This window comes from Macrotis lagotis, chromosome 8 (assembly GCF_037893015.1).
Source record: "Macrotis lagotis isolate mMagLag1 chromosome 8, bilby.v1.9.chrom.fasta, whole genome shotgun sequence".
NCBI lineage: Eukaryota > Metazoa > Chordata > Mammalia > Peramelemorphia > Peramelidae > Macrotis > Macrotis lagotis.
In genome coordinates this window covers 83,375,026-83,401,218 of record NC_133665.1, presented here as the reverse complement: position 1 = coordinate 83,401,218, position 26,193 = coordinate 83,375,026, and the positions used below count along the sequence as shown (strand labels likewise).

At 35.6% G+C, this 26,193-nt stretch overlaps 1 protein-coding gene across 5 annotated transcripts in view; it reads left to right on the top strand.

The window, feature by feature from the left end:
- Positions 1 to 26,193, top strand: part of BNC2 (basonuclin zinc finger protein 2) — a 514,203-nt gene that overhangs the window by 134,786 nt on the left and 353,224 nt on the right. Inside the window, exon 1 of one of the 5 annotated variants that reach the window (XM_074197562.1) lies at positions 14,239 to 24,958. The exons of the other annotated variants lie outside the window; for them this stretch is intronic. Coding sequence (XP_074053663.1) covers positions 24,902 to 24,958 — 57 coding nt within the window. The 5' untranslated portion in view covers positions 14,239 to 24,901. Of the gene's footprint in view, positions 1 to 14,238; positions 24,959 to 26,193 lie in introns of those variants that run through there. 5 annotated transcript variants of the gene reach the window in all.

The window sequence follows — 26,193 nt, the reverse complement described above, 5'->3', positions numbered from 1 at the left end:
ACAGATGCTCTGCTCTCTGCTAAGGAGTGATGGTTATGCAAAGAATGACTTTGCATAGAGATGAATCCCAGTAGACTCAACAAACTTATTATGCACCTACTATCTGCATAGTATTCTGCAAGTGCTGTGGATGTTAGGGTAGATATGACACAGACTTTACTCCAATGAGTTTACAGTTTAATGGAGTGGGGGGGGCATATGAAATGTATGCAAATTACTGTATAAAGTAGCATGTCATGAGGAAGAAGGGAGATCCAAACAAAGTTTTGTCTACAAGAAAGTCTGAGAAAGGAAAAATTACTTCTCTTTTGTAGAATCAGGGAAAACTCCATGGAGGAAGTGGCTTATGAGCTGTTTTTAAAGGAAGGGAAGTATTGGAATACAGGGATGTGGAATGCATTCATTTTAGGCATGGAGATTGATTTGTTCTATTACTCGGAGGTAGGAAGGTGCAAGAAAAGATCAAAGTGGAATATAAAATATGCAAAGGGGAATAACCTGATACATAATTGGAGTGTAGACTGGAGTCATATTTTGTAGTCACATTTTAAATTCCAGGGTAAGGAAATTGTATTTTATGCAGGTACTAGGGAGCTACTGAAGGCTATAAATAGTAAAGTGTACTGACAAGATTTGTGCATTAGGTGTAGGTTATGGTAATTGAGTAAAAGGAACAATGAGAGACCTAAGAGACATTAGAAGGGAAAATTGAAAATGTGGATTATGTTGATAACAGGGATCAGGAGAGAAAAAGGGAGGACTTTGTCAAAGTTGTTTTGGTTTTAGAAATTGGGTAACTTGGAGGAAGATAGAATGATGATGTCAGCAATTAAAATAGGGAAGTTGGGAGGAGCGATAGAGTATTTTTTTGGGGGGGGGAAGAAATGGGATAAGATTAGTTTTGAACTTGTTGAGTTTGAAGTACTGAAGGGATCTACCCAGATATTCCCCTCATCTGTCCCCCCCCAAAGAAAAAGACAGATGGAAATGTGAGCGGGCAGTTGGAGATTGTGGAACAAGAACTCTTGAAGGATCAAGGGAAAGATATAGATTGTGGAGTTATTTGTAAAGAGGTGCTGATTGGAACCATCGACAAGGGAGAGAGAAAAGGTGATTGGGACTGCCTGCCAGTTTTGAAATACTATGTGCTCATTGGATCAGTGGGTCTTACCTGAACTATCAGGTAGATGACTTTTATCCCAAGTTTGGAATTATAATTCCACATGGGATTGGAGACAAATTGAAAAGAACCATAGCCCCACCCTCCCTCTCCAATACACTTGTTATACATAAACACAACCCCTTTCCCCACACATAAGATTTCAAATCCAGCCCCTGTCTGAACTAGTGGAGCAGGGTAAGCTTGAACATTTGCAAAATTTTCTAATGTAATAAATAGGGCATGTGATTCTCAGGTTTAAACTATTTTGGGGGGGGGTGCTAAGGTGAACATAATTTAAAAAATTTTTTGTGGCTGGACATTTCATTTTTACAAATGTGTGCATTCTGGTTCATTCTTCATTCTTTCTGTGTGTGATGTTGAGCTCACACTGCTCTATCAGGAGAATGGCAGAGATGATTTAAGGTCATTTTTTGTCTTCACAGGGTTTTCATCTGATCTATTTCCATTTAGAGAATCTATTTCCTATTTAGGGAAGGTCAAGGCAACTTTTAAATAAAATTACATGATATTTTATGAAGAACAGAAGCTGTTGACTACAAATATCCAAAATAGGAAAATCACAATAAGTCTTTGTGAACATGTAGCAAACTATTCATATTTTGTAGGCTCATGATTTTAACAGGTTTATCTCAGTTGGTTCTTCAGTTGTGAAAGTGTCAGTTAATAACTCACCTCTCCCAGGAGTCTGAAGAAGTAATCACACAATGTAAGGGGGAAGTTCTGGGGCCTGTCACTTTACTGCTGCTCTTCAGAAGAACCTTGTGCCATTCATTGGTCAGGACACCAGCCCTGTATTTTGGACCTTTTGACAAATGATGACTTGTAAGAACTAAATAAGGCCTAGAAAGTTTGGAAAGAAGCAGAGATCTTTTCTTTGCTTCCAGAATTCTATAATCACTTGTTGGAAATGTCTATCTGTTGCATAATACAGAAAAATGCAAAATAAAATTAAGATTTTAAATTGTTTTAATTTTGGCTGGGGAGCAGGAAGGAAGTGATGTTCGAGAACAGTAATGTTTGATAATATTTGGTAATGTTTACAAGTCAAGCAAGATTTCAACCTCCAGTCCTACTGAGAAGCTTAGTTCCTTGAATGGCAATACTGGCCTGGGAACATTAGCATCAGAAATCTGGAGTGTGGGTCTGGGGCTATTGCTGTTACCAAGCAATTTGCTTGGATGCAATCGCTCAAGAGAAATCTAGTATCGGTGTAAATAGAGTTTTTATGGGACTTTTATCCCCCTTTTTAGTCATTGAATCACTTTGTAGCATTGGCATAGCAAGTTTCCTGATTTGTTTTCCTGTGTGTGAAGAGTGTTTTTCTCTCCCAGCTGCTTACTTTTGCATACTTTCTCTGTTAGGCTTTATGTCATTACCAAGATTTACTGTTATTTAGTAATGATTTATTAGAGGAATTTATTCTGCCAGCTGTGGTACATTTTCAGTGGAATTTGTAAATCAAATTTATATAGAAATTCAACAGGACATGTATCGGAAGGTTTAATAACATAGACTCTCAAGCCCTTTTTGAAGTGGGTAGTTTTATGCTGTCAGACACCTTTGGGATTGCTTTCCCTCTGCTGCCTTTACTAATGTAGGGTCTGAGCCATGGTAATTTTTAAAAAGTGAAGAGTCGATAGAATTTGCTAAAAACAAAGAACCAAGTTGGGTTAGTGTGGATTACTTGGCTTCCAGATTGTGAAGGTTGAGTACTGCATTTGACCTGGGGTGTTCTAGTGACCATTAATGGTCAGGGAAACATCCTGGCCTTAGATTCTGAGTATTTTCCTTTTAGTTCTAATTGCTCTCAAAATGTTGTACTATTGAAATGTAGGTCCTGAATTTACTGAATCATAAAAGAAACCAACTGCACCTAGAAATGCAGTATTCATTTTGAAGCCTGAAGTGTCAGCTTTCCCCCCTTCTTAATAGCCCATTGACTGCTAACCCTGTGGAATTCATTTGGCAATGGCCTAGCCATTGAGAAAACTTTATTCCAATTTCATTGTTATAAATGAGGGCACTTACGGTTTAGTTTTTAGAGAATTGCAGACTTTTTTTTTATTTATAAGCGTGTGTGTGTTTGTGTGTGTGTGTGTGTGTGTGTGTGTGTGTGTGTGTGTGTGTGTGTGAAATATATTTTGGAACTAAGGCAAGTTCAGGAATAACTTATAATTTGGTAATTTGGCAATTAAAGATACTTTCTTTGAAATGTGCACTTACTTGCCAAGTGGTTTGTAAAACCAGTGGCAGTGTAGAATTATAATTTTCATCTAAGTCTCTACCTACATCAGCCATGGCCATCTGTTGAAAGCTTCAGGCAACCAAATATTTTGTTTACACAGCATGAAATAACCAGTTCCTGAGATTTTTCCCCAACTTCCTCCTCACTCCCATTGAATTAGACTGGTTGTAAAGACATATCCTATACTTTTATGCAAAGTTGACATTACACTGGAGCATTTAAATTTTAGTACATTAAGAATTCTTCATGAGTCCAAAAGTATGAAAACTTTTTTGCAACTTTTCTTTCAAAATACAAACCAATTAAAATTGTGAGTGGTCATACTTCATCATATTTCTACAAGTAGAACTTGACCTAAGGAATTAAGATAAATATGTGCATTCATAATTGAGAAATTAAAAATAAAATCAAAGTCCAAGCTATGATGTAATAAATTTGTTTATGGAGAACTTGGTCTCACTCCCATTTAAAAAAAGAAATATTTTCTTATGTTCTTAGAAACATACAGTTTTGACATTGGAGTGGCACACTAACATTTTAATATGTTTAAAACAATCTTTACAATTTCAAATGTATGAGAAGAAATACAAAATGAATTAAAGAAAAGTACAAGATCCCTGAAATGCTGGTGCTTTAATGTATATTTTTGAATGAACATTTAAAGGAAAACTTTAAAGCTTTTCCTTTTATTAGGCTCTATGCTTGCATTTGGCTTCTGTTTCTCCTTTTTTTAATTTAAAAATTTATTTAATTTTTATTTTGTAAATAAAAAAAGAATTCTGAATGGAAAATAAGAACGGACCGGAGTTTTGAAAGTGTAAGATAAGAACCCACCTGTGTGTGGTCTGGACTTAGAGATAGCAATGCAGGTTTTTTAGATGTTGTGCCATTGTCTTTATGAAGTATATACTCCTTGAAGGCATATTTAGCACATATGAACTTCAAGAGGCAGAGAAAAAGATTGGTCTTTAATTTCTTCTTCTTTAATGTTTGAATGCTATCAGCATACTAGGACTTATAAGAGAGGAGGACTTAAATATACTAATGTTCTATAATTATACACTTCCAGGGCTACACACTTGTGCTGATGGAATGATTGTTAGAAAAATTTCAGTTGGACTTTTTTGGAACAGCATTTCTATTCATTAAAAATTTACTTATGTTTCAACCCTATTAAAATTAATTAATTCATTGATTGGTATTATATTTTACCTTCTTTCTTTTTTTTCAAAAACTCACCAAGTTTTTATTTAGTTTCTTATGTACCAGACACTGATAAGTTCTGAAAATACAAAAAGAAAAGTGACAAGAATCCCTTACTTGAGAAACTTGGCATGAATAACTACAGAAGGATAGCAAATAAATACAAGATAGTTTTGGGAGGAACAGAAGAGGTAAAATGAGCCATAGTTAGGGAATGGACTATTCTAGACAGAATCAAGATGGAGTGTGTCTTATGTAAGGAGTGTTCTATAATGTGCATTAAGGGCCATAATAGGTATAATGAGACTGGAAGGGTGGAATAGTACTGTGTTGTGAGAAGGTATATTAAATGTCAACTAGAGGATTTTATATTTGATTCAAACGTAATAGGGAGCCACTGGAGTTTATTGACATGATGAGAGCTACCTTTTGGGACAATTACTTTGGTAGTTGTGTGGAGAATAGACTAGAGTGGGGAGAGAGTTGAGACTGGAGACCAGTTAAGAGACTATTTATAATCTAGGTCATAGGTAAGAAAATGCTATGATGGTTTTTGTGAATGGGAAGAAGAAAGATTATGGAGAATTCCTTTTGTGTTATTTATTCCTATATCTGATTATGTATAATATAGGTTATTCTTCACAGAAAATATCTCAATATATCATACATGTCAAATATATACATATGTCTGAAAATATGATAGACTTGAATACTAGAACTATGGTGTCCCTTATCCTTAAAGAATAACAAAATAACTTATCTTTGAAACTTCATATTTTTAACAGAGAAGATAATTATTTATTAGCAGATTTTTACTTTTAGAGATAAATATATGTGTTTATATGTGTTCACATAAACTTACTTATAAACTCATAAAATTAACATAAACTTCATAGGTTTTACAAACTTTGATCACATAATCCCACTAGGACAGAAACAATACTGGATCTTTATTCAGAGGATTTCTTTCAATATGTCATTACCTCTTTTCCTTGCAAGTCACTTAACTTACTGGGCCTCAATTCAACTGTAAAATGGCCATTGAACTAGATAGTTTTTAAGATCTATAAATCTATACCAATTGACTTATTGAGATCTCTTATGAAACTTCTAAAATAGACTGCAAAATTTTCCTTCTCTCAGAAATTCTAAGAATAGTCAACCCCAAGGTTCCATCATTTTCACACCTGCAACCACTTTCCACTTGTTGATGTGAATAAAATCTAGAATAAATATTTCCCCTAGTTAATTTCTCTACCTCTTAAAAGAATGAAATTGTTAGTAAGATAAATCAAGAAATTTTTGGTTGCTTTTGGCAGAGAGAACAGTCCTGCAGATATCTGGATTTATGAAGTTTTCTGTTGTTATTATGTTATGCTTCTGTGCCAGGTTTGTAATCTGTTTACCGAACTCCTCATCTATTTTTTCTCTCTGTGCATGTAGTCCGTAATGAATATATACACACTCTGATGTCAGTGAGACTGTTGCTTTTTTTTCCATTAACCTTCACTCAAATGTTTTTCACCAAGCTGCTGATTCTAGATCTTCTCATATCAGTTAATCAACAAATATTTATTAAATATTTTCTGGGTGCAAGAAGCAGTTTCTACCCTCAGAGAGCTTATATCCTATACAGGCAGATGAGCTTTCAGATAGTAACTCGTAAGATAAATACCAATGATGTGGAGGAAATGTATTAAATCATCATGGTGTTTGCTCTAAATTCAGGTGAAACATTTCCCCTGAGTAATTATTCTTAGAGGTCAAAGAAAGGGAATTATAGAGTTCCTTAAATAGAACATTAGTCTGTACTTTATTCCAATAGGATAAGAACATGGCTTCTGTATTGAAGGAGACCTCTCTCTAGAAGACCTCTGGCCCCACCAAATATTTTGCTTGGAATTAGAAATCTATTGCCCCATTCCATTGATCTGATGGGATTAACTGAAGAGAAATAACCTCACCAGAATAAATCTGATTTTTGGTAACTCCAGAGATGCCAAAGCTAACTTCAACCCCACAATTAAGATGTTCCTCTCACAAATCACCTGATATCTTGTCCTTATTGCTTAACCTCCCAAATAGTAGGCTCTTTTGATGTGTCCTTTTGCCTCCTATAATACTGCCCTAAGGCCACAGTTTAAAAAATATCTATCTATCTGTCTACACTGATGATGATGATGATGATGATAATTTGTCCTTCATTCTCAAAGAAGAGCATGACATCAGGGAAGTGATGCCATGACAAGCACATGAATTACATTTGAGTGAGGGGGTGCATCTAGGTGGCCTAGGGAATAGAGCACCAATCTTGGAGTGAGAGGACCTGAGTTGAAATTTTGTCTCAGAAAGTTAATAATTACCTAGCTGTGTGACTTTTGGCAAGTCACTTAACCCCATTGCCTTGCAAAAAAAAAAAAGAAAAGAAAAGAATGTCAGGTTTGGCAAGTATTATAACAAATGTCATCAGTAAGAGTTAAGGAATTGAAGATTTGGTCCTGAGCTAAGTTATCATCCTCACTTTCTGCTTCAGAGCCATCTTGGTCCAGAGGCCACATATGAATCAGGATGACTGGCAATGGACCTGGATGCAAGGCAATCAGTGTTGTGACTTGCCCAAGGTCACATGGCTAAGTATCACGTGCCTGAATTTGGATTTGAACCCAGTTCTTCCTGACTTTAGGGTGGGTGCTCTATCCACTGCACCATCTAGCTGCCCCTACACACATACATAAATTATGTATCTGTACCTATATTTATCTATGTCTCCCTTTGTTCTGAGTAATTGCTAGCTACCTGGCAACAGCCCTTCAGATACTGCTAATTAAACTTTTTCACTTTTACCCTAGTCTTTTGATTTACTGACCTCCAGGTAAATAGACTAAGAGGAGGGGAATTGCTCTCTAGGGGAATCTTACTATTCAGAATCTCTGTGTTGAGGAATTCCAGTGTTGGCATGTAATATGCATAGGACACTGGCCTTGGAGTGAGGAATATCTAGGTTGTAACCCCCCTCATGTAGCCTTAGTTATTAGGTGACCCCTGAGCTAGTCACTTGAAACATTCTGTACCTCAATTTATATATGAAATGAAGGAGTTGGATTCCATGGTCTCTAAGGACTTGTTCAGAAGTAAAACTCTGATCCTATGATTATGCAGTAGCTTTAGACAGTCATATTTTGTTTCCTTGTTCTATAATTTACAAATCATTTAGTAGGAATTTAAAAAATGTTTGTTGATTTTTCTTACATTTGTGGTTTGCTTTCATAAAGATAGTAAACTCCTAGAAGGCAGGCACTGTGTTATATAAAGTATCAATTTGCTTGTAGCACACCTAAGAACCAGGAAATAAGTTTTTAAAAAGTTTTCTTGAGTTTTAGTAAAAACCTTGCTGGCATCCAAAACTTAAATTTTAATGAAGTCCCCACCTGCAATTAATTTGCTTTTTATTTTATACAGAATTATAACAGAGGAATAGCTGGTTTCTAATTCAATCCTACACACATTTATTAGGTGCCTACTCTATGTAGTCCTTATTGCTATGGAAAGACTCAAAGTTCAGGTAATAAAGTCAAACAGCTGGTTAGACTCCTCCAACAAGTAAAGGGGTAAAGAAGCTGTAATAGCCAGGCAGGCAGGCATGTCGTTTGGGTGGGCAAGGGTGTGAACCAGTCAGCAGAATTCAAAAAACATCGTTGTAGGTTGGTGACTTTAAGCTGCACCTTTTGGACACTTTCAGTCTGAACACTTCATTTTCAGTGACACTAATTTTTTCCTGGTTCTCCTTGTCTGGTTAATCCTCAGCCTCCATATTTTTGGATCCTGTCTTTTCAAGGTGGGGATTCTTTAAGATTCTTCATAAATTTCTTTGGCTAATCTCATATTTTGTCATGGGTTTACCATTCATCCTAAGGAGTGGTGCTCAATTTTGGATATCTATCTCTGATATTTCTTGAATTCTCCTTTTACATCATCAACTGGATCTTGGACATTTCCACTTAAGTCCTCTGGGATCTTTAACTTATCTTGGAGTCTTCCTTCATACTCTCCCAATCCCCATACAATCATTGGCTTATTCCTGTTGATTACACCTTTAGAACATCTCTTGCATCCCACTTATCTATACAAATAACTATAACAATTTTTTTTTAGTTTTTATGCAAGGCAAATGGGGTTAAGTGGCTTGCCCAAGGCCACACAGCTAGGTAATTATTAAGTATCTGAGGCAGGATTTGAACTCAGGTACTCCTGACTCCAGGGCAGGTGCTCTATCTACTGTGACACCTAGCCATGCCATCAATTGTTTTTGATTCCTTACTTTACTAATATACTAATATAATAGTTTACCAATCAGATTTCTCCAAGATATTCCTTCACTCAAATCTCTAAAAAAAAAAAAAAAGAAAAAAAGAAAAAAGAAAAAAAATCATCTATTGGCCCGGTTTTGATCACAAACCTCAGTTTTAGATTTTAGGTCCTTCTACAATCTTGACATCTACCTGTTGGTTCAGATTATTCGTCTCATGTCACATTATGATGGCCACATCAGACCACTAGCTATTCTTCAGCCTAAACATTCTTTTGCCCCATATTTTCATATTACTCATCATCCTTTCCCAAAATACCTTAACTGCCTGATTAATTGCTTCTCAATTTTTAATCTTTCTTCTAGGCTCAACTCTAGTGTGCTTTTGAGAACTCTAAACCTTGTGTTTACTTTTTTTGGTCCAGTCTCCTTTCCTGATTTCATATCCTTAGTGCCATTTTGACTTCCTCACATAATCAATGACCCAGCCCTGTAGTTCTTGGCTCATACAGATGGGTTGAATTCTGAAAACTTCTAATCATTTGATCTTTTCACTTTTAACACTGGAATTTGACTTTGGTCTTTCTATAAAGGGCTCTGATTAACAAGACATTGAATATAGATTATTTTTTTAGACCCAACTTATAATTTTATTTTTTAAAATTTTTAAAAATTAATTTCCCAATTACATACAAAGCTAGTTTTCAACATTCATTCTTTTTCAAAGGTTTTGAGTTATACATTTTTCTTTTTAATTTATTTTATTATTACAGTAATTTTGTTATGAGTAAACATAACCCCCACCCCCAGAAGATGGAAAACCTCAAGAATAGTGTGTGTGAGAGAGCGAGCAAGAGAGAGAGACAGAGAGAGAGAGAGAGAGAGAGAGAGAGAGAGAGAGAGAGAGAGAGAGAGAGAGAGGAAAAAAATGTACTCTGGGGTGAGTTGCCTTCTTTATCATAAGTCCACCAAAGAAGCTGCTTCAATATTTTTCCCACAGTTGCTATTACTTATTAGCTGTATTTCCCTCCGCTCCATTCCTCCCCACTCTCATTTATTCTATTCTCTCTCTCGCCTTTATTCTATTCTCTCTCCTTTCATCCTGTCCCTGCCCAAAAGTGTGTTGTATCTGAGTACCCTCTCCCTCAGTCTTGCCTCTCTTCTATCACTTATTCCCCCCCCTTCCATCCCCTCATTCCCTCTTATCCCATCCCTTTCTTCTCATTTTTCTCTAGGATAAGATAAATTTCTATACCCTATTAAGTGTGTAAGTTATTTCCTCTCTGAGCCATTTCTGATGAGAATGAAGGCTCACTCATTCCCCCAGTCCACTCCACTGAAAAAAAGCTTTTTCTTGACTCATATGAAATATCTTAGCTCCTTCCTCTCCTTTCTCTTCCTTCCAGTACTTCCCTTTATCAACCCATTGACTCCATCTTTTTACTATATTATACCATTATATTCCACTCCTTCCTGTGCCCTGTCTATATATGCTCCTTCTAACAGCTCTTATAAATGAGAAAGTTCATATGAGTTATCAATATCTTCTTCCCATGTAGGAATACAGACAGTTTAACATCATTAATTTCCTCATAGTTAGTTAGTCCTTCTCGTCTAACCCCTCTATGGTTCAGCAGAGTCCTGTACTTGAACATCAAGCTTTCTGTTCAGTTCTGGCTGTTTCAATAGGAAAGTTTGAAAGTCCTCTGTTTCATTGAAAGTTCATCTTTTCTCCTGAAAGAGGATGTTCAATTTTGCTGGGTAGTTGATTCTTGACTGTAAAGCAAGATCTCTTGCCTTCCGTAATATCATATTCCAAGCCCTACAAGCCCTTAATGTAGATGTTGCTGGATTCCATGTAATCCTGACTATGGAAGCCACAGTAGTTGAATTGTTTGTTTCTGGCAATTTTTAGTGTTTTTTTCTTTGACTTGGGAGTTTTGGAATTTGGCTATAATATTCCTGGAAGTTTTTCTTTTGGTATCTCTTTCAGGAGGTAACCAGTGAATCCCTTAATTTCTATTTTACCCTCTGTTGCTAGGATCTCAGGGCAATTTTGCTGTATAATTTCTTGAAAAATGAAGTCCAGGCTCTTTTCCATGACTTTCATGTAGCCCAAGAATCCCCTGATTCTTGCTGCAGGTTCTGCAGCCGGTGCTCCTCACTCCACACTCATTCTGGTGTTACAGAGTTCTCTCATCGCCCCTTCAAGCTGTTCTCAGTGATCCCTGGGCTGGGCTTTTTTCCAACTCCTGGTCTTGGTGAAACATACCTTTCCTGTGGGCCTTCTAAGTTATCTTGGACTAGGAATATGTATCACTCAGTCTTTCTCTGGGCTCTCGATATAAATTATCTTGATGAGGAGAGGGCAGCTAGGTGGTAGTGGATAGAATGCTGGGTCTGCAGTCAGGAAGACTTTTTTACATTCACATAGCACTATGAAGACTGATTAGAATCTAAATATGGTGGATCCGTTTGCAATAATGATGATGATAGTTTGATGTAGAAATGAAGACAAATTGGTTCTGTTTTCACTCTCTGTTGCTGTGCTTACAACTTTTTCCATGGATGCTTTTGAATTATGTGATTCAGTTTTTCAAGACTTTTTACTGTTTTAGATAATGCTCCTAATTATCTTCCACTTTGTTTTTTGGTAGGAAAAAGCAAGCACCTGTACATTAGGATTAATACCTATCAGTTGATTTGAATTTCAGCTGTATGTCCCATGATTTGATTACTGTGAATGATATTTAGCAAGTTAAAAAGTAGGTTTTGTTTGACATAAACCAGTGGACTGAGGTATCCTTTCACTTTGGATAAGATTTTGTTTTCTGATAGAACTCAGGGAGCCTTGCCAAGCAGTGTTATGGTATCACAGGGTGGATTGTGTGGTTATTTGAATAATCCCCCTTTAGCAAAAGATTAAGATCCTAGACCTTTGGGGCCGAGACTTCTTGGTCCAAGAGTAAAAACCTGCTTATCTTTTGTAACTCTGTTTAAGCCCTACATATGGTAAAGTCCCAGTTTTAGGGGAGTGACCAGTCCTGGTTCAGATATAAACATGCATGGATCTCAAGAATAAATTCCCTCTGGAGAGAGTAGCAAATCCCTAAGGGAGAGATAATAAAGACTTTGAGTTCATTGGACTTGTCTTTTATAGTTTATAGACAGAGCCTAACTGATTTAGAATGTGTATTCTAATAGAATGCCACTTCCACCTAATAAGTCCAATGATTCTTTGGGATTCTTTTACTAACAATCATAGTACCAGTAGAAATGGAAGAATGTAGTGTTCCACAGTGCTATCAAACCAACACTACTTAAGGCCTTAACTTCTGGGTAAATCTTTGAGGAAATGTTGTGAAATCAAACCTATCCTTTTGCTGCCATTCCGTTTGCTTGTCCACATTTAAAAAAATATTTTGAACATTAAGAACTCCAGCTCATGAACATCATTTATTTATTTATTTATCTATCCATCTATTTATTTATTTATTTTAAAGAAATGAATGAAATTGCAAAGAAAAAGAAAACAGTACATTAAAAAAATGCATATATTTATCCATTTCAGGTTTTTCCCATGGGGAGAATTTGGGAATCCATCTGACACCATAAACCTCTTTATGGTTTATGCCTTAGTGTGGATTAGGGGAGGGCAACATTAAAAAAAAAAAAGTCCCTTTGGCAGCATATTCCTCAAACATGCTGTACCCATCATGTGAATGGAAAGAGCTCAAAAACCTTCCTTTCAGGACTGTATCTCAGCATCTGGCTCCTGGAGAAAACCAGTGTGGTTCTGATGTGGGATGGGGAGAGTGGTTTGCATTGGCATTGGTTCTGTGGGTGCTTTTGGGGCTGGAGAGCACACAGTTGTGGGTTAGAGATGCTTGCTATCCTGTATTAATGTGGCCAATATGTGAAACCATGGCACCCACAATACTATACAAAGGTCCACGCCAAGGAGAGTTTGGGAAATACTCCCAGATGAAGAAATTTCATTTTCAAATTGTTAGACTTTGTCTTTTAACAGTTTCTTATCTCAGGGATTTGGGATTCAGAGGAGTGATCTGATGATTTTTGATACAACATAGGGAGCCATGTCACATTTAGAGGGAAAAAGAAAGGGTTTAGAAACTTTAGTTTAATTTTTGTTTATTTGTTTAAAGATATGCCGATCCAGTTTTGGATTCTTGAAAATTTCAGCCCATTGCTTATACCTGTGTCAGGAAAAGTGTGCCTTTGAGCTATTGTACAATTTTTGATAGACATTCAAAGCAAATCACATTACTGGTGGTTGTCGCTTGGCTTGAATAGAAATATGTTAGAAATGCTTCCACTGTTTGTTCTTTTCCTGGGCTGTATCCCAGGATGGTAGGACTAGGGAAATCTATACATAGGGAAAGGAAATGAGTGTGGAGGGGTGGTGCATTTTGTGTGTGAGTTTAGTAACCCAAACTTTTGATTGCAGTTCCACTCTTGAGGTTTTCAAATTCATGGGAATTTTCCCCACTTTTGTGGGTTGTCTTTGCTGCCTCATGATACTATATTTTAGATAACCCCTTGTTTTCTCTATCTTTCTCTTAGTCAATGACCTATCTCTTCTTGTTCAGGCACATTTTCAAAAGAAAAAGTGGCTTGTAAGTATCCAGAAGTTAGTTTATTGACTCTTATTGTACTTCTGAGCACCTAATAAATTATTTATTAGTCTGATGGATATGTGGCTACCTAACTATGGGGCATGAAATATGCACTGTTCTTCTAATACACTGTAGGGAGACCTGTTTATAAAGTATTTAGTATTGGTTTTATAATGCACTGTTGACAACAGGAGACCACGAAGCTCAAAGATCAATCTCATTTTGGCCCATGGTATTAATGCTGTTTTATAAAGCTCCATGACAGGTCACTTAGACAGTGGTCCTTAATAAAAGGACTTTGTGCCAGTGGATTATAGTATGACTGGCTTCTAGAAAGGCATGCTTTAGTGGCTGCCAAGGCTGCAGATGAATCTCTTTGTCCAAGTCCCTAAGGTGACTTTGTGGCGGCGGCTGCTCCTGGCCAGGTGATGCAACTCATCATTTCCCTGTTCTCTAGAGGAAAGTGAGACAGAGAGTGCCGAGTTCCTGCTAATGCAGCTCTCACTAATTGTCCTGAGAATGGCTGTGACACTGGGCAACTCTAGACGATGAATCACATAATAATTAGTGAAAGCAAGTATCCCAATCTTGGCTTCACATTTGCAATGAAATGACTTTCAGAGTCACTGAAACTTATCTATGTCATATAGCATACAGAATCATGATTTTCCTTCTTTTTAACTTATTTTATATTTATAAATTTATAAATATTTTATATTTATTTTATTTTGTTAGTGACAGTCTTGTAGGTAGGATGCAGGGAGGCACATTCAGAATTAAGAGAAAAATCCAAAATGATTTGATCTTAATTCATTTAATTCATTTCTTTCCTTGGGTTCTTTGCAGGAATCAATCATTTGATATTCTAGGAATGATTTCTAAAGGCAGTGGTTAATGATGAGATTTCGCATGCTACAGAGTATGTCTTAAAGAAAGTTATGTTCTACTTTGTTTTAATTAAGTAAATGGTTCCTGAATTAAATCTCTTTACTAGATTTCGAACTCTGACAACAATGTCCTCCCCACAGAATCTATTCTTTAACCTCATTTTTAACTGTAGTCAACTTCTTATTCTCTTAGTATATAGTATTCCTTCTACCTTTATTTGCCTTCATAGCCAACCTGGACTCCATAGACAGCCACTTTAAAAACAACCATTCTAATGCCCTAAAATTCCCTGGCACATTGATCTTCTAATATACCCTTTTTGCCAGTCCCTAATATGGAGTATCCATTGTATTCTTTACTCCCTTTATAAGATAGCCAAATATTTCTGGCAATAACAGTTCCATGTTATTTAACCTCTTCTAGGTCTTCCCTTAATAATCTGTGATTTTTAACTTTTTCCTCCTTTTGACTCCTTTTCACTTTTTTCTTTAAGGCAGTTCCAAACTTTTTTCAGTCTTCATGTTACTTTGTGAATAAGACAACATTTAACTTTTTTGAGAAAATTTAGGGCACATAAGTTTCCTGAACTTTAATATTCTACATCTTAAACTTTCTTTGCATCTTCATTTCATTTATTTTTTTCTAGTGTCAGAGAATTAGGTGTCTTCTTCCTTTTATGTTAAAACTTTCCTAGAACATGTGTTCTGGATCTTGTTCTTTCCCTACCTCTATAGGACTTTGATTCATCAATTATGCATTCCATTCCTTCTAGGCTAAAACCTCCCTGGAACATGTGATCTCGATCTCACTCTTTCCCTGCTTTTTCAGTTTTACATTTTCACTAATCCTATCCTACTCCTTTTTTGCCTATGAACATTTTCAGATCTTAGTATATTAAAAACAAGCACGTAAACAAGCAGAAACCACTAACCTTCTCTTTAACCTTTGATCCTTTGAATCTACTGTTACCTCTCCCTCCCCTCTTTTACTGTTTCTGCTTTACCATTTGCAATGCTCTTTTTTTGTTAAATGTTTTTTTATTTAAGGCACTGGCATTAAGTAACTTGCCCAAGGTCAGGCAGCTAGACAATTAGTAAGTGTCTGAGGTCAAATTTGAAATCAGATCCTCCTGACTCCAGGGTCTGTGCTCCATTCACTGTGCAAATTATTTAACCATGTTTGCCTCAGTTTCCCCTCTGTAAAATGAGCTAAAGAAGTAAATTTCAAAGCATTCCAGTATCTTGCCATCAAAATCCCAAGTGGGAATCATGAGGAGTTACACATGACTAAACAACAACTTCCTTCCTCCATTTTGCTGGGCAGCTAGATGGTGCAGTACATAGAGCTCTGGACTTGGATTCAGAAAGAGAGTCATTTTCTTTTGTTTTTTTTTTTTTTTAGGTTTTTTTATTTTGCAAGGCAAATGGGGTTAAGTGGCTTGCCCAAGGCCACACAGCTAGGTAATTAGGTACTCCTGACTCCAAGGCTGGTGCTTTATCCACTAAGTCACCTATCTGCCCCAAGAGAGTCATTTTCATGAATTCAAATCCAAACTTCAGATTCTTAACTAGCTGTATGACCCTGTGCAAGTCACTTGTTTCCCTGCTTCCTTCATTTCCTCATCTACAAAATGAACTAGAGAAGAAAATGGCAAACCACTCTAGTATTTTTGTCAAGAAAACCCCACATGGGGTCATGAATAGTCAGACATGACAACAACATACAATAATGAAATTGTGTCATATTCATTTTTATAAAGGATTTTGCAGGGGAAATGGGGTTAAGTGGCTTGCCCAAAGCCACACAGCTAGGTAATTATTAAGTGTCTGAGCCCAGATTTAACCTAGGTACTCCTGACTCCAGGGCCGGTACTTTATCCACTGTACCACCTAGTTGCCCCATGTCATATTCATTTTCACCATAACCACCATTGGAAGATTTAAAAAAAATTTTGTAATAACCTCCTAACTGATCTCTCCTTTCATCCTGTCTCCATTTCTCTCCACCCTCACATCCTGTTTCCAGATGCATGACTGGTGATTTCTACCTCTAGCTCAAAGCTTTTCTTTTCTTCCCTCTTTTAAAAAAACCAATCAATTAATTAATTAATTCTGAATTTTACAATTTCCTCCCTCATCTTGCTCCCCTCCCCTCCAAGGTAGTCTGTCAGTCTTTACATTGTTTCCATGGAATACATTGAACTAAGTTGAATGTTATGTAGCTCAAACGTTTTCAATAGAACCTTAATTCCTATCAACTGAGAACCAGACTTCTTACATATGGTATTCAGGGACCTCTATAATTTGGTTTCATCCTACTTTTCAGTGCTTTCTTACACTGGTTTTTATATGAACCTTATTAATGCCAAATTATTTGCTGGTTCAAAAATATTCCTCTATTATCCTAATGTGTTGTTTTCAGATATTCTTTTCATTTGTTATGCTTTCTGCTCATTTCTGCCCTCTAAAAACCTACCCACGTTTCAAGATCTAGCTCAAGGGTTCCCTTCTTCATGAAATTTTCCATGATTATTCCAACTGAAAATGACCATTCCTCCAAATTCCTATTTTAGGGGTAGGGGTGGATAAGGAGAAGATACTCTTGGGTAGCAATGATCAAATTCTGCTTTGTATCATCAGTGTTTACATATGTGTATTCCCTTCCACACTAGATTAAAAATTCTTTGAAGATAAGAGCTGCCTTGTTTATTATAATCATGTCCTCTAAGATGCCTAGCCCAACATAGCAGTAATGCCTTAAATATAATATATAAGTCTGTAGATGTTTATGATTTGAATCATTACCTTAAAGATAGCACCAGCAGATGGGAAATCAATTCTAGAAGGAAAAAGTGAAAATTTTAAGTATAGATTAAATTTTTATGTCAACTGTCATAGTCTTTCATTTTGAAACATTTATGTATGCAGGTTTTGGAAGGGGGAGTAAGGAAGAAGCCACAGTCACACCATTTTTAGCACTGCCATTTTCATTTAAGGTCATTGTGGTCAGTAACAATAATTACCCAACTGTTACAAAATTTAGAAGAACATCATTGTTATAATAACATGCATGTTTGGATCTGACCAAAGGTGAGTCTTATCAAGTCAAAGAAATTCTTTGGGATACTTATATCATTGTTGTTATCCTTGTGCTGAATCTTGAGCCTGGATCATGTCTCTTTGCTCCTCCTCATACCATTTTGATTCTGATATCCTACTTTGGATATGGATGTTACTTTCTGTTTCTGTCAGAAATAAATCCCAAGAGTCACAGCCTTCTATCCATGATCTCTTGATTATCAGCTAGGGAAGAATCAGCTGAGATTATGGAGCACTGTGTTATCCCATGGATTACATTTCTGGCTCTAGGACTTATACAGATACTGTTGCTTTCTGGTATATTATATACTAGCTACACATAGTTTAGTGAAAATAGAAGAGGATTTGGAGTCAAAGGACATGAGTTCAGATTCTAGTTCTACCAATTAGCTTTCAATGCTTAGCAGAGTATCCAGCAACAGTATGAACTTGCCAACTGTGAGTCTTGATTTTACTTGTCTAGGTCCCAGTTTAATCATCTATGATCTGATGAGGATTGCATGAAATGATCTCAAGGGTTTCTTCCATTTCAAATCATCTGATAAAGGATTATCTATTTATCAAACTGGCAAATTAGTCATTTGGACCTGGATTTAGATTTGCATTCTTAAAATAATGCTTTAATTACTTGATGATTTGTGTTAAAGAATGCTATGGACAGACACTAAAAGTGATGAAACATTTTCTTTGCATTTTTTTGTTATAAAGGTTTTTTAAAAAGGGTCAATTACAGATGTGCTAAGAGATTATAATGCTTCTTAAGGTCTGAATTTTTATTTAATGTGGGTCATTCTTCAATTATAGATATTTTAATACTTCCGTTCTTTTATAGATCTTCTTAAATTTTGGTGGTTACAAAAATTCACTCTGTATGCAGTGTAGTTAACTTTTGGTGATAAGTATCTCCATATTGAAGTAGGCTTGGTTTTGGACAGATAGACCCTTCAAAATGGATTTCTGATTAATAAATATGGTCATTTTTAAAAAGCAAATTTATAGTATGTATATCATCCCCTCCTCTTCTAGACATCATCATTTATTTAGTAGTTTCATGTAGAATTAAATAACCTGGAGCAAGCCTGGCAAAATATAATGCAAACAGACGTTGTGTTGATACTCCAAAGATGAGGAATGCTGTTTTCCCTTAAAACCCTATCAAGTTCCTCTCTTTCATTGAGCAATCTTGTATAAACTTCTTTCCCAACTTGATGCAGTGGATAATAGTGTTAAACTTGGAGTCTGGAGGACTGGGGTTCAAATTCAAGATCTGGCTTCAAATTCTGCCCAAAACACTTAAAAGTTGTGTGACCTGGGTGAATCATATCCTTTAGTTTTTCATCTGTAAAATGTAGAATTTGAACCATATGGTTTCTTTAAAAATTATTTTTATTTTTTCCAATTAAATTTAAAGATAGTTTTGAACATTCGTTTCTGTAAACTTTTCTCCCTCCCACCCTTCCCTGCCCCACTCTAGGATAGCAAGTAATTTGATATACGTTATATACAATTGTGTTACCCATTTCCATATTATTCACTCTGTGAAAGAAGACTCAGAATAAAGGGGGAAAACTACAAGAAAGATAAAAGTAAAAAAAAATTTAAAAAGGTAAAAATAGTATGCTTTGATTTTCATTCAGATTCCATAGTTATTTCTCTGCTTGTGGATGGCATTTTCCATCATAGGTCTTTTAGAATTGTCTTTAATTGTTGTATTGCTGACTGCTGAGTCTATCATAGTTGATCATCACACAATGTTACCCTTAAAGTGCACAATGTTCTCCTGGTTCTGTTCATTTTACTTCATATTAGTTCATGTAAATCTTCCCAGGTTTTTCTAAAATCTATCTGCTCATCATTTTTAAAAGAACAATAATATTCTATCAAATTCTTATACCATAATTTGTTTAACCATTTCTCAATTGATGAACATCCAGTTCTTTGCCACTACAAAAAGAACTGCTCTGAATATTTTTGTACATTTTTGTACTTTTTTTGGGCCTTTGAACCATATGATTTTTTTTCAGGATTATGAGTTCAAGTTCTATCTATCTATCTATCTATCTATCTATCTATATATCTATCTATTTTATTTATTTATTTTGAATTTTAAAATTTTTCCCTTAATCTCACTTCCCTCCCTGCAATCCCACCCCCCATCGAAGGCAGTCTGCTAGACTTTACATTGTTTCCATGGTATACGTCGATCCCAAGTTGAATGTGATGAGAGAGAAATAATATCCTTAAGGGAAAAAAAAAGTATAAGAGATAGCAAAATTACATAATAACTTTTTTAAAATTAAAGATAATAGTCTTTCAACCATATGATTTCTAAGATGCATTATAACTCTTAAGTCTTTCAACCTGATCTATAGGAGTGCTACTTTATTCACCTCTGATTACTCCTGACAACAAAACCTACTGTTGTCAGTCATAATTTTCAGTGGAAGGGAATAGTAATTGAGACCCATGTCATCTTTAAATCTTTTATTGTTGAGACACTTCCTCCCACTGGTCATATAATGAGTAGCATTTTTTCCCCCTTTATGTTTATACTGAATAAGTGTACAATTCGATTTAAAAATTTACTTATTAAGTATAATGTCTACATAGCTAATTTTGGACTGTACCAATGCCTTTATATTTGTAGTTTACTCTGGGTCAGGTCTAGTTGGAAGCCCATTGGACTTTTAAAATTTTGCCAAGTTATTTATTTGACTAATACACTTGCATTTAGTATTTGTGAAGTGTTTAAAGGAAATGGAAGATTCTTAACTTGTATTGTCTTATTTTCTCATTTTTTTCTAAGTGAAATATTTTATTTGAAGATTTAAGGACATGATTTTTCCCAGTGTTTACTGGTGATTTGGGATTTTAAATAGATTAGAATTCCATTCTTTTAAAAATTGTTTTAAGTTTTTGGGGTGTCAAGTCATACATGAGAGAATACTATCATACCTTTTATTCTTTTTTTGTGTAAAGCTGTGGAAATTGCATGACTTGCTTCCCATTTATACAACAAAGCTTATAAAGCCTAATATTGGTGTGAAATATGATATGACTGTATTTATGAATCCATTTCTCTGATAGTAAATTGCATATCGAATTTACTTTGTCATTAAGATAACTTTTCCAGGGCAGTAGATTTCTAGATCCATTTATTTTAGAAGGAAAGAAGTATGGCATAATAATTCTCTAATAATAATGATCTCTAGGAGGAATCCTTGTATCACATCATAGTTATCTCCTAATAAATCATATACTTCTCAATCTGATTTCAGTGTTCATTGAAGGTAGTGTTCCCATAGTTCCCTTGTTTTTTGGAGACTTTTTCAAGAAAATAGACTCCTTGCATGGGGAGAAATTACTCTCTCTAATACTCTTGAGGGGGGCAGAGCCAAGATGGCGACAAGAAAGGATCCAGTCTTAGGCGCTCTCTGATAAAACCTATAAACTAAGGACTCTAAGAGAAGGTAGTACTGTAGTATCTCTAAAGCATTTTTTTCCTCTTGAACTTAAGCAAGTTAACACTGACCTAAAATGACGAAAATCACTTCTGCTTTTGCATTTGCACATGCTTTGGTTCCAAGTCATTTATCATTTTGCTCACATTTGGAAAAACTGCTTTATTCAATACACCCTACCAAAATCTTTTCAGCCTATCAAAATGGGGCAATGAGTTTCTGACACTAGGATATTTCCCTTATGTATTTCTGAAAAGCTGAACAGCTGATTAGGCTGTCAACAGATGCTGTATCACAATCCTTTTCCAATTCAGTGCCAAGACAAAATGTGTCAATCAGTGCCCATGTACCCCTTTGGACAGACTAGAGGAAAGCATCCAGGTAATGCTTACTTTGACATTGCTGTTAATCTTTGTGATGTGTCAGCCACCTCTCTGCCATAGTAATTGAGACCCATGTCATCTTCTACCTTGTATTGTTGAGGATACTTCCTACCACTGATCACAGGTCATATATTGGGTAAAGTTATTTTTTCCCCTTAAGTGTATCCTGCATAAGTGTATAATTCAATTTAAGAATTCATTTATTAAGTATAATGTCTACACAACTAATTTTTGGGGTGTACCATCGCCTTTATATTGCAATTTGTTCTGAAATGAATTTCTTCTGAGGGAACATTAGTGAGCACCCAGAGGCTGGTGTAGTTTTGGCTAATAAAATATTAGGAATGCTCTTGGGGATGACCCTACATGTCTTTCCTTCATTTTTGGCTGTAACCTTGCCCCCCCCCCCCATGTCTGTGTGAGGTTCTGGCTTCGGTTCCCACATGTTGAAATTGCTAGCCCTTTGACTGCCAGGGTCACCTGGAGAATGTGTAGATATAAACATGAGGTAATATGTAAAAGTTTTTACATGGCTCCTTACACAGCAGGAGTGGGGAGTGGGTAATTTATAACCACAGTCAGATATGAAAACAGAAATTCCTATCTTTTCATACTTGGTTGATTTATGAGGACACTTAGGTGCCTCATGGATCAGTCCATCCATAAGCTGATAATTGGTGTATATTTCTGCCTAGAGTTTTAAGAGAAGTGGTAGCAGAGATACTCCACTCCTTCCAGATATCACCCTCTCTCCCCCTCCCCCCCAAAAGGAGAATTTGCAGAGATTATATTTGTAGGGGCCAGTGAGTTAAACCAGTCATGGTTACTAAATTTGATTAAGTTGAAAAATATGCACTTTTATAAAAACTATTATAGCAATGCACTGATATGGGTAAACCATCTAAGAAATTGAATGACAAGGAGGAACATGGACTCAGAAAGCATCCCCACTAGGGTTCTTTTAAATACTAAGCCAAAAGAAATAGGGAAAAATAAAGAAGCCATAAAAAAATTCTCATAATTGATTTGACTGCTGTTAGAGATGTTTTTTTAAAAATGAGAGAGGTGTTTCCCTATCTTTTACAGGATGCCTTTCCCATATTCTCTTAATTCTAGTGCCTTCCCTCTATTCATTATTTCCCACTTATTCTTGCATTGCTTTGTATGTATGTATTTATTTCCCTATTAGATCCTTTCTTAGAATGTAAGTTTCTTGAAGGCAGGAATTGGTTTTTGTTTCCCTAGTTTTCAATACAGTGTCTGGCTAGAAGTAGTAGGTGCTTAATAAATGTTTATTAGAGGAACTCTAATAAAAGTAGTACTAAGTACCAGACACTTAATAGATACTTCTTGCTGGGACCAGCCTTACTTTTTTTTAAAAAAATCTGCATCTCAAATGGTGGTAAGAAGAAATGTACTGAGGGATGCAGTCCACATTTACAAAGGCAGTATTGCTGAACTTCTGATTGTTAGGATGATTGCCTTAAAGTTAGTTATTTGGTTGTTGGATAAAGCATAGTTTCAGAAGAAGGGCATCTCCAAATGGGGAATGGCTACAGAATCCATAGAACATGAATGTAATAGAATATTTCTGTGGTGCAAGAAATGATGGATATGAAGAATTCAAATTTACATAAGACTTTTATTAACTGATGCAGATTAAAGAAAGCAGAACCAAGGAAAACTATACATGATGACTACTATAGCGTAAACAAAAATCACACAAAAAGAACCTGAATTTTATATAATTTTGACCAAGCTTGGTCTAGGTGAAGAGGTGAGAAAATGCATTTCTCAGTTTTCTTCACAGAGCTGGGGGAGTTTGTGTTGTTGTTGGCAGAATCAATTGATGTCTTGGTTAGTTTTCTGTACCAGTTTCCTTTTTTCCCTCCCTTCCCCTATCCCCCTTTTAATTTTTTGTTTTAAGAGATGACTTGCAGAATAAAGGAGAGGGAAAAGGAATATATATATATATATATATATGTATATATATGCATGCATATATATATTTGTTTAATGAATTTTTTAAGGAAAACTTGCAGTGAAAGAATTTTCTCTTTCTGTACAATATGTATTTCTGAATATACTTCCAGTAAATTACATATGTGAATCAAGAAGAGACTAGTTACTATAGATTATGATGGGATTATTCACCAAGGGGCTCAAAATTGGAGGATGCTTGGATAAAATGACTGATAGGATTCCCCAATTTTTTTTTCCAAATGAGAAGTCAGAAGTCTTTTCCCTTAACTTCACAAAGAAAAGAAACTTTACATTGTCAAGCAACAATGGCAGATTTTATAGAGAAAAAATGTTGCTGTCATTTTTTTTCCTTGGGAATATGGAAATTTGGGTGGATTATCTGTTTAGAGGAGGTTTCCTTTATTAATTCTTCCTCTTTTTTTTTCACTTAAGACATCTGTTAACATTTCACACAGCCCAACAGATGTTGCAAAGCAAGTCCCATACTTTGTTCTCAAGAAAAATGACATTTCCTCAATTGAATCCCCCACCTCTGTCTGTGACTGTGCCCAGCCGGCTGCTTCTGCATAATTTGCACGTATTAACTTATTCACTCTAATGCAATACATATTTGTAACTTCAGCATTATCTTTAGGAAATAGGCAAGTCTGGTTTGATAGGAAACTAGTGCACATGCTAGTTTACTGAGGGGGGGGCTGTGTGAGAATTTTTATCTCTTTTGAGAATTGCATCCTCTTTCCTGGCATAATGTCAGTTATTTAAAAAAAATCTATAAAACAAGTTAATTACATAAGCTTGAGTTGTTTCGCCATAAGGAAGGGCTGATTGTCATGCGATGTGGAGAGTCATTTTTATTATTTTGGCAAGAACAGGGACAGTTTTGTCCTGACAAGCCATTAGATGAATACCAGAGCATGTCACATGAAAAACCACTGATCTTTAACCCAGCTATGTACTTAACTGAGTCTTGAAAAAAAAAGTGAATAAAAGAAGAGGAAAGGGTAGTTTACTGTCATTCTAGATTATAGAATCTGTTAACAGCTGCAGCAGATTGAACTCTGGGAATTACAGGTACTATTCGGTAACTCCAAAATGAGTCTAGAAGAGCTTCCAAATGGAGTTTCTCCAACTATACATGCCTCTGTGTTCATTTCATATTATTTCCTCAGTAATATTACCTCTCAGCATTCATTGATAAATGGAAATGCTGAGTAGTGTTTCAGTGCAATGAGTATAGGACATGATATGGAAACCAATCATGTTTACATAGGTAGTTAGGTATGGGTCTCATGACTTAAAGAAAGATCAAAATCTTAAGGTGAGCACCTGCACATACATATATATGTATGAATCTATTTGATTCATACCTCTGGTTTTATTAGTATAGGTAATTTCTAGTAAGGAAACTATGGCTAACCGTGCAGATCGAGAACTGCTCTTCATTTTAGAGTCTTAAGATAAATAACCTGGGGAACTGAAAGGTTAAGAAATTTGCCCAGAATGCCAAAAGGTATATGTGTGAGAGGCTGGACTTGAATCTCGCTGATTCCAAGATCTGTACTCTATCCACCGTGCCAAGCTTTCTTCTCAAGTAATTCATAACTACCAGAAAACAAACATAATAATGATATTCAGACCAAATGAAGCAGTTCTTTGCCTGCTTACTTTCTGTTTGAAGATGAGTTTATAGAAAATTCCTTGATGTGAAAACAAAATAAAAGAAGAAAACACATTACTATCCAACAACTCAAATACTGTAAAGATCACTAACATTTTAAAAGGATCAGTTGTGGGAATTATTGCTTGCAGAGCTTAGAAGAAGGAAAACTCTTTCTTACCCTGCTGGTTAAAATTGTGTTGTTTCCCTATAGTCTTGTTAGCTCATTCTAACCAAAATGCAAATTCTTTCCAACTAATTTGACCTCATTGAGGGTACATGAATAGTTATATGCATGAAGATTTTTAAAAATACATTTTCTCTGTAATTGTACTTTTCTGATTATTTTTTAAGAGCACAGACTTGGAATAAATATACCCATAGCTACTTTACAGATTGTTGAAAGTTTAAAAGAAAATATAAAGCATGGTATGTTTAGACAGTTTAAGGTGGCATTGGTTCAGTGATTAGGTAAAAAGGGAAAATGTCAGTTTTCTGTCATTTAAAAATCAAGTTCATGTAAAATAACAAATTCTTCTTAAAGGTTACAGTTTTGTTTCAGCAACATAAAATTTTTAATATTTTGTAATTCCCTTCCCCCCACCCCCTGGCAGAATATGTCTAAAGTCTCCTTTTCTATTTTATAGGAATATGCAGAAAGGTTGAGTTCAAGTTTCCATTAAGTTTTTTTTTGTTTGTTCTTTTTTAGTTTTCCAACATTATAAAACATAGTTATGGTAATTGTTTTTAGTTTGTGATTCACATTATTGCATTCTTGCAATAATTTGCATGTGTTACATTCTTGAGATATAGATCTATTTAAATTTCCACAGTGTCTTCTCTGACTTAGCTGTTATTGTACACCTCTAAGGTACAGATCTGTTGTCTGAGGAGAAAGCTGTTTGCTTGCTTTAATGTCTGTGCATTCTTAAACCTGAAAAATTATTGAGTAAGGAAATCTGTGTGGAAGCCAGAGTAGCAAAAAAAAAATCTATTCTTTTGGACAGATTTTTTTCTGTGGAGCTTTAAGGAACTTTTCCTTAAATAGTGCCAGAGAAAATATTCATTGAACATTATTCCATGATCCAGACTACACAGCCAAAGGAAAATCTCAGAAACCATTTATCTCCTTTGTGCTTGTTGGAGTAT